Raw genomic sequence first — 10079 nt, forward strand, 5'->3', positions numbered from 1 at the left:
CTGCCAGTATCCCTTTTTTGCTTACTGTATGCTGGTTACAGTACCTATGCTGCTTCATTTCATTCTATTTTTCACTACAACCCTAGGAAGAAGCAATAATATTGATATTATTGTTCATTACACATGTGAGGATCTCAATTGAGAGGGTCCAAAAGTAAAGAAATAAAATAAAATAGATTTGGCCTCAAACTCCATTCCTTGGTGTGCTATAAAGTGCATCAAGGACAGTGAAATGCTTCCATCATGGGAACACCTAGCCTTAGATCTTTATCAAATTATATAACATTTCACTAGGTAGCAAAACCAAAATTATAGGGTATATTGGAAATTTATATAAAATGTTTTGAATAGTCTGAGATAGCAGGTTAACTTTCTTTAGATAATTCCTTACACACATTATTTTAATCAATACTGAATGACATTTCCCAACTAAACAAACAAAAAAGAAAAGCAATCTTTCCCCCAGTTAGGATTGGCCATCCAGCTCACTGCTGGCACTCTGGGGTGGGGGACGCAAGGTAGTGCCCTCAGCCCTAACACATAGAGATCACCTCTCAGAACCAGCCCCATGCAGAAACATGCTCCCGCCACTGGAAAGCAGAGGGGACTCACGTGCCCAGACGTTCCTCATGCTTTTTGCTGTCCTTTCCCCACACTTCAATGTCCAAAATGCCCATCCTGTCAGAGAAGTAGTGAAAGTCAAACTGTTCCTGCCACTGCGGATTTGCACTCTTACACAGTGTCTAGAAAACATGCAGTTATAATATTTATTTTCTTAAAATGTCATTCATTGCTACAGAAGCTACACATTAATTTCATCATTAAACTGCAGGGAGTCAAGATGATGGACCTCACCCCTTATAAAGGAAAACTTCCCTTTTTAGAATGAATGAAAGGGACTTGGTGGGTTCAAGAATTGCCAAAACATTATTACTCTCTTAGCTGCCCCCCAGATCCAATAATTATCCACCAAGTTACAAAGAATACTGTTACCTCACAAGAAACCATAAATTATATAAACACACACATACACAGTGGACATATATCAAAACAGACACCTTCCAATTGTCTCTCTTATAGGAGATCGTACTAATTGCTCAATTGAATGCAAGTAACAGTTTTGTCGGCATATCCATTCAATGCTAGCTTACCAACTATATACATTAACAGTTTGGGGTCTTAATTAACATCTGTCAGATGCATTAAATGAGAAACCCATGATTTATATATTGCCACCTATTTTTAAATCCAAAGTTAGTGAATCCAGTCACTAGGATTCGAGGAAGACTAGGAAATTCCACTGCAGCCAAACCTAAAAATTCACAAGAGTGACATGAAAACTCCACAAGTGTTTCTGTGTTCTTCAAAAGTGATTCACACTGCTTCTATGTTTGGTTCATTGGCAGGATTTTCGTTTTTGTTTCCTTTACATAGAGATTAAATTTGTGAATACAAAGTAAGCAAGAATGTTGGTCTCAGAGTATTAGGCTCTAGGGGTGCAGTGTCATGTATTAAATACCAGTACCAACTATTCTTGCATGAGAAAAACATAGAGAACTCAGACCTCGCCTGTAGCCAATGTCATGTAAAATCATTTCAGCTGTTTTTCACATCAGGCTTAATATATTGGATCACAGAATTTAGAAACCAGAGAGAGAGAAAAAAAAAGGAAAACCCTGTTAGACCACAAATTAAATGCAGTATTCCCCAAGGGTGAATGTAGCAGATACTGAACTAATTCTACACTTCACCTTAGTCCAAAGGGCTAAGTGTGCTTAGTGATGAATAATTTTTCCATAAATCCTTAGCCCGACCCTGGCAAGCTAAAGGAATCTTAGTAGAGAGATATGGTTATTCTGGATACCCTCACTGTGAGGCAAAGCCTGAAATTACCTGGTTAAAATAATTATCTGCATACTTCTGTCTTAACGCGCCCTCAATTTTCACATTTTTTATAAACTATTCTTCAACATGAGCCTCAATTCTCTACTTTGTGCCAGAGTAAATGACATCTGCTATTTGATTCTGTACTGAAAACTGTGCAGTGCGCACAACCTCTTGCCTCCCTAAATCATTTTCCAACTTGTCTGTATCTGCTATGTCCTCGATGCTAGAAATATCCTCGGTTATATTTTCAAAAGTGTCCACTGATTTTTTTTCCTATGTGACTGTTGGCAAGTGATGTAACTTTCAAGTACCCCAGAGCTCCTTCAATCCATAAAACATCGGAAATATTCCTGTCTGAGAGTTATGTAAAACTAATTAATTATCATGGTTTAGGGACTATAGTTTTTGAAATAAAATCCACACCAAATTACTAAGATTAAAAATTCAATGGAATTTGGAACAGCAGAATAAGATGAATTATTTTTAAAGACAGTTAAAAATGCCATTGTGGTTGTTTAAAATAAATCACTTTTCATACTTTGGATATTTTATTATTTTTAATCACAGCAAAAAACAGCAGCACTAGATACTATTTTTGGTGTGAAGACTAGCAAGCAAGAGAAAGCAAATATTTTTAATTATCTCACATATTTTAACCCAAATATCATGTATTATGCTATTCTATTTTTGTAGCATTTTGAAAACTTTTACTTATCCTTTTCCCGCCTTCTATGAAACATAGTTTTCTCATTTTCAAAATGAAAATAAGTCACACATTCAAATCTATGATTTAATAAGCTTTCTCTAGTGCTGAGTTACTAAATTAAAACAAACTATACTAAGCAATTAATACAATACCCACATTAATTGACTGCATCTATACAATTACTTTATTTTCTGCTCCTTAATATAGTTAGGAGGGCTAAACATAAATTACTTCTACTTTAATAAAATTTAAAGTGGGAAACAATTTTTAATTTTTTTTATTTTAAATATATTGTTCTCCTTATGGAAAGACAGAACTTACCTTACTTTTATACCTCTGATGTCCCAGTTTTAACTGGACAAACATCTCTGTCATGCTTCCTCCTGAGACATTCTTCCCTTCCAACAAAGTTATACTTATAATCCCATTCCAGAGTTGGTTCTTTTTCAAGGACTCAGAGAGCCGTAGGTTGCGTATCAAAGAGGACTAAAGCAAAAAAATAAAGATGACATGTAAACTTGCTTCTAATTCCTAAGAGTGACTTTGGTGGTCATAGGAATTCCAACTTTCAATATTTGATTACAAAAAAAATTCCTCCCTGCCTGGTGAAAAGTGTTATTTTTCATTGGTTTTGCAAACCTGCTGTCACAGTTATGTGACTTCCTTCTCAAGCTTTGGAGTTGTAATAATGTACTGAAGGATGAGTATATGCAACACTTTGATTTGGCACTGGCCTGTACTCCCACCCAGATGCGCTCTTTGGAGGGACTCCTTCAAATGGGCCTTTAGCTATTTTAATAGTGTGAGAGGAAGAAAGGCATTCTGGGAAACAGAGATATTATACAAGAACAAGGCATTGCTTTTCAAGGAAGCAAAATATCTCTGGGCATTCAGAAATAATGACTTTGAATTTATCTTTCACATCTGAATCTCTCTCCGCTTCTCTTTATTCCTTGGGGTACTGCCAAAAGCCCCATACCATGTAAGATTCACTACTCCAAATAGAGCCTTCAGTGGCCTAGCTGGCCAAATGAGCTTTGCAGACCTGGGGTGGGGGTGGGAGGGAAGGGGGTATATAAAGTACATCTCACTGCACCTGGGACCCAGGAGGGGTTCAATAACTTAACTCTTATTACCTTTGCTAAATTATATTACAACCACTCATACATACCTTAGAGGAAAAAGGCTAATGTCCTGTTATAAGTTGTAAATAGAGTAGTCACACTTCATTTTTTAATTTCCACTACGTAAATGTTCAAACATACACAAAGGTAAAGAGAAGAGTATAATAAATCTCCAGGTACTTAATCACCAGATTCACTGTCTTGCAAATGTTATTTTACCTATGCCTTCATTCTTTTCCAGTTGAAATATCTTAAAGCAAAATCCACATTTGTTTTTACGTAACAATCCCGCTATGATCACATTAACCATAAGTTGTCTAGCATGTTAAATACACAGTGCATATTCACATTTCCCTGATGGTCTCAACCATGCCTTTTTATGGCTAGTTTGTCTGAGTTGGGATCTCCACATGATCCACATGCTGCATTTAGTTAGCAGAGTTCATTTACGTTGTCCGTTCAATAAGTGAAATAACACAAGCATGGGCTTCTTTATTGAAGGAGAAATAAATGGGCCGAAGAATGTAAATGGTGCTGAGCATCATCATCGAGCAATGAATTTCTAACACTATATATTCTTTCCTGTCATCACTCGCTATATCTTCCAGATCATTTGGACACCAATTTGCTCGGACACCAGTTAGTCACAATTTATCACAACAAATGGTATGTCAGTACCATAGTCATTATAGACCAGCTTACCTCATCAAACCCAGGCCACTCCAGGACTCTTAATAAATGATGCAACAATGCCACACTATGTGTTTTGACCATTTATGACAACCTTAAACAAAATACATTTAAGAAAACACATATTCCCAAACTTCATATCTGTATTAGTCCATTTTCATACCGCTATAAAGAACTGCCTGGTCGGTAATTTATAAAGGAAAGAGGTTTAATTGACTCAGTGCAGCGTGGCTAGGGAGGCCTCAGGAAATTTAATCACAGTGGAAGGTGAAGGGGAAGCAAGGCACCTTCTTCACAAGGCGGCAGGAAGGAGAAGTGCCAAGTGAAGTGGAAAGAGCCCCTTATAAAGCCATCAGATCTCATGAGAACTCACTATCATGAGAACAGCATTGGGAAACCATCCCCATAATTCAGTTACTTCCACCTGGTCTTTCCCTTGACAAGTGGGGATTACGGGGATTACAATTCAAGATGAGATTTGGGTGGGGACACAAAGTCTAACCATGTCAATATTCATGTGACTTTTCTCTTAAAACACACACACACACACACACACACACACACACACAGGTTTTGCAGGTGGTGAGATAGAACAGAAGGGGCAAATGAGGAAATAATTTTAAAAAGAAAGAAATATACTCTTCTCTGGCGAACAGGAGTAATTCCTTCTTACTTCATATATATATATATATATATATATATATATATATATATATACACACACATATTTATGGGAATATATGTATAGGACTATTTTAAATATTTCATAAACCTTTATTATTGAATATGTTCCATCCAGAATAATATATGATCATTATTATTGTTATTATATATAAAAAACTATATTCCAGATATAACATACTCAATAAAGGTTTATGAAACAGTTAAAATTAGGTCATTTTTGTTCATAAACACACACATTGTTCATAAACACACACCATCACAACATATAAATAGGCATATCTGCATATATGCACATATATCTATAGATATTTATATAGATATTGATATACTTAATACATTTTCTAGCTTAGTAGATATATGGGCTAAAAACTTCTACCTTTAAAACAAAAATGAGATTTTGATTCATATATCCTGCTGCAATTCCTTCTTTTGCTTTTTTTCTTCTTAAAGTTTGACTTGCCAACCAACAAGCTAAAGCATGACCTGTCCCACGGCCATGCTTCAAAGTTCCGACAGATATATTCCTCCCTAAACACTGCAACTATTTCAAAACCCTTTTTATAAAAAAGGGAGTAATGTCCACAAAGGATCAAAGGGCATCCTACAGTCTGGCAATTGCTTAAGAAAAATGGCAGCACTTCCATGAAATATGCCCTAAAATAATTTTGCGGCTTGGTATGTCCTAATTTCAAATTGGATGTTTATCTTGGAAAGGCTTCTATCTAACTTGTCCATAAAACAGCTCCACTTAGCTCTATGAGCTCTGTGAAAATGGAATCCAAAGCTGGTTATTAAGGGGGCCTAGAGATCGGTTCCATATGGCGGAACAGCATGGGAGGGCAAGGCTGAGGACTGTATCAGGCGCGACTTGGCTGGAGCTCCTGATCTATCCACGGACACTCGTTGCATTACACCATAACATCTGGATTATTGCTTGTAATGTCCCTGGGAAATATCCACTTTCCATCAAAGCTTTTATCTATCTCAGTCGGACTTTGAACATTTTAGTATTTAACGCAGTCATGTTTGATCTGATGGACTTGCTCTCTGCTGTCCAAGATTTTTTTCTCCCCCCTCCTAAAGGGAGGGCAGGAGAAGTATTTATGGCAGAGTTCACAGAAAGAAAAGAACACAAGACCTTTATTCTACTTATTACACCCCAAATATTTCTGCAAACCGCTATAAGGTTATTTCTCAAATAAAGTTTCATCCGTGATCCACACATTCTGGAGGAGGTGTGTGTACTTTAAAGAAGTCTCTTAATTACTTTAACATTTCTCTTCCATACTTGATAGGCTTGATGAGGCCTCAGATCAGGGAGTCTGGGGTCCGGGGTAGGGCCTGGGTTATCTAATGTGTGCTTCCTTGCAGAGCTGGGCTCGCAAAAGTCTTTTGTGCTCTTCAAACACCCCTTTTCCCCCACAATAAATCAACTCATCTGCACTCACTCAGCTGAATAGCTTAGGTTTTCATGCCTGTGCCCGAGCCTATACATGAAATTCGTCATCTTAATGCAGCCTGGAATGTGAAAGGAGAGGAGGAAATGACCCATCCCAGGGGAAACCCCCCCCACCTGAACTGAAACAGACACCAAGAGATAGTGAAAAGTTTCGGGGCCCTGACCCTAATTTCTCAGCAGATATAATGGATACAATACAGTACATCAGGGTTTTGTTATTTTTCTCCTTCCTCCCAAAGGATCAAACCTTTCGCTATTCTTATGTTGATTCATTCATCTGCTCTCTCTTTCTCAGCCCCCACCTCACAGAATCCCCACCCATTCTTCTAAAACGGAAAAGTGACTTTCATCTAAGGCACACTGGCTAGTTATTAATAGTGAAAACAAGGTTTGCTGTGCCACTTATGTTAACTTCTGTAAAGGAGCTTTGAAAACACTAATTTACTCCTTCATGACCATCCCAAGGCAGGAAGGGGAGAAACTTTGGAGTGAGACTAAAATTGTACCCAGTGGATTCAAACAGGTAGGGAATCCTCATAAGTTTCTGATCTAGGAACAAACTCTAAAACCAGGGAATGTACTGTCATTGCTGGAATACACGAAATGGACTACAGTTTGGTGGCATGCATTATTTGATGTTTTGGGCCTGGGGACAGGCTGGGGAGATAGTGATGTGAATTCCAGTATCCCAAAAGGGGAAACCTTGGCACGGCTGCAAAGGAAACTGAGGGAGGATGGACAGGTCAGTTTGGTGCCTCTTATCTGTCCCAGGCCAGGAAGCGCGGTAGAGAGGTCAGGAGGAAAGAAATCCTAAAAGGAGGGCATGAAGTCAGAAACTGGAGCCACAGCCTGTGGCCATCAAAAGCAAGATTACATTCAACTAGGTGGCACTCCAGAACTGACCATGCCAACTAATACCCCAAAATACTCTCTTGCACATAACAAAAACCAATGAGTCAGTCAATAAAGAGGGCAGTAAGAAAAGGCACTGACCAGAGCATACCTGCCAGGTGCCACATAATGTACTGGTACTCCATACATAGTCTCACAGACAGAAGTATAAACATATCAGTGTTCCCATGGTGCCAATAAATCCCATTTTGACTCTCATTAATTGTTTTTCCTAAGTCATTATGGGAAAGTAAGTAGCCAATGGAAACAAATGCATTTTAAAAAATCAACTTCGTAAGAAAAATGAGTAAAGTCAGATTCCAACTATGTTGACTACTGCTTTGAAAACTAAAGAGAAAACACTGAGCCTATAAAATGTTTCACTGAAATATTCCTTTCAAGCTTTTTCAACATGTAAAACTACTGTTCCTTGTCAACAGCTTTTATTGCATGACATGAGAAGATCCATACATCCATGGAACAGGCTCCCAGGGAAAATTCTTCTCTGCAGCTCCTCTCTATCATCTGAAGAGGATACTGGACCCATAAATTGTCCTAGAACTATACAGAAATCCTTGCATGAGAATATAAAGAAAACCTTTTAAATTTCCCACATGTAAAAAGTCCACAGAAGTTGCAATTTATACTTGTAGATAAAAATGGTATCAGTTCCAGAGATATAAATAATCTGTGCACAATTTATTAGCTATAAAAGCTTTGCATTAAATTTAATATTTTTAAATTATAAGATAAAATTATCACTCAATTTTTGTACTTAAAAATAAAAATTAGATTAAGAGAAGATTTTAAAAAATAGTTAAAGACTGCACATACCCAGTGACTCTCAGATTTTACGACCAGGGAAATGCTTCTAATGCATTTCCTACTATTAAAAAAAAAAAAAAAAAAAAACAAGGAGACAAAACAACACAACAACAAAGGCCATGTGATTCAACAAGATTTTCTTTTTTCCCTGACCTGCAGGAAGCTCAAAGTTAAATCTTGGACTCATGTGCAATAGTATTAATCATCTTGTATTTCTTGATTGACTTGTATAATCCTGCTAGCCTTCACTTCTCTACTGTTCTATATCTCTTACTTAAAATACTTTATAAGCACCCTTATCCAGGGATGGGAATAGTGTGAAGCAGTGAGGTACAGGGCTCATCCTCCAGGTCCCGCAAGTGCAGGGCTGGTGCATCAGCCTGGATGCCTTTTATTTTATTATTATTAATTATTATTATTATTATTATTATTATTATTATTATTATTATTTTTGAGACGGAGTCTCACTCTGTCACCTAGGCTGGGGTGCAGTGGCGTGATCTCGGCTCACTGTGACCTCTGCCTCCCAGGTTCAAGCAATTCTCCTGCCTCAGCCTCCCAAGTAGCTGGGACTACAGGAGTATTTTTTGTATTTTCAGTAAAGACAGAGTTTCACCATGTTGGCCAGGCTGGTCTCGAACTCCTGACCTCAAGTGATCCACCTGACTCAGCCTCCCAAAGTGCTGGGATTACAGGTGTGAGCCACCGGGCCCTGTCCCAGATGCTCTTTTATGTTTTGCACCCAGAGTACCTCTCTTGCCTCACCTTAATCTCAGCCCACCTCCATCACCTTCTGGTTAGGAGCCAGAGCCATGGCCTCCAAGGCCTGCCCTTCCTTACATCACTTGCTTTTTCTCCTACAATTCACAGTATCCTTCTTTATATCCTAGTTCTTCCCAGTGCTTCTCAAACTTGAAGGTGCTTGACAGTCACCTGGAGGGCTTGTTCAAAGATGACTGTGCCTCATTCCCAGAGTTTCTGATTGAAGAAGTCTAAGATGGGAGCCAGGACATTGGATTTCTAACTATTACCAGCTGCAGCTGGTCCAGGGGACACAATGAAAAGTAAGCTGTTTGGAGCCCTACAATAAATAGTTTGGAGATCTTATCATATGCCACATTATTTTATCCTGAAATATTTCCATTCATTTTATCCTCCTTCTCCTTTGGGGAGGGGGAGAGGGGGAAGGGGAAGGGGAGAAGAGGAAATGGAGAAGGGGGGAAAGGGGGGGAGAAGGGAAAGGGGGAAGGGGGAGAGGGAGAGGGGGGAAGGGAGAAGGAGAGAGGGGAAGGGGTGAAGAGGGGAGGGGGGATGGGGGATGCAGATGGAGAGGGAAGGGGAAGAGGGGGAGGGGGAAAGGGGAAGGGGAGAGGGAAGAGGGGGATGGGGGAGAGGGGGATGGGAGGGGGATGAAGAGGAAGGGGGAAGGAGGAAGAGGGGGAAAGTGGAAGAGGGGGAGGGGGAAGGGGAAGAGGGGGAAGAGGAAGAGGGGGAGGGGGAAGAGGGGGAGGGGGAAGGGGAGGAGGAAGAGGGGAGGGGAAGAGGGGGAAGGTGAAGAGGGGAGGGGGAAAGTGAAGAGGGGAGGGGAAAGGGTGAGGAGGAAGAGGGGGAGGAGAAGAGGGGGATGGGAGTGGGAAGAGGGGACAGGGGAGGGGGATGGAGGGGGAGGGGGATGGAGAGGGAGGGGGGAAGAGGGGGAGGGGATAGGGGAGGGGGAAAGGTGAGAGGGGAAAGGGGAGACCGGAAAGGGGAAAGGTGTGAGGGGAAAGGGGAGATGGGAAAGGGGAAGGGGAGATGGGAAAGGGGAAGGGGA

At 39.8% G+C, this 10079-nt stretch overlaps 1 protein-coding gene across 4 annotated transcripts in view; it reads right to left on the bottom strand.

Annotated features, from left to right (window-relative positions):
• Positions 1-10079, bottom strand: part of MCTP2 (multiple C2 and transmembrane domain containing 2) — a 269346-nt gene that overhangs the window by 138572 nt on the left and 120695 nt on the right. For 3 of the 4 annotated variants that reach the window (XM_026455447.2, XM_026455445.1, XM_026455446.1), the window contains 2 exons: positions 2915-3079; positions 613-743 (listed from right to left, as the gene is read on the bottom strand). In XM_026455447.2, the coding sequence (XP_026311232.1) occupies positions 613-743; positions 2915-3079 (296 nt within the window). Of the gene's footprint in view, positions 1-612; positions 744-2914; positions 3080-10079 lie in introns of those variants that run through there. The other variant, XM_023220863.1, reaches the window with a different exon arrangement.

The sequence above is a fragment of the Piliocolobus tephrosceles genome, chromosome 6 (assembly GCF_002776525.5).
Source record: "Piliocolobus tephrosceles isolate RC106 chromosome 6, ASM277652v3, whole genome shotgun sequence".
Taxonomy (NCBI): Eukaryota; Metazoa; Chordata; class Mammalia; order Primates; family Cercopithecidae; genus Piliocolobus; species Piliocolobus tephrosceles.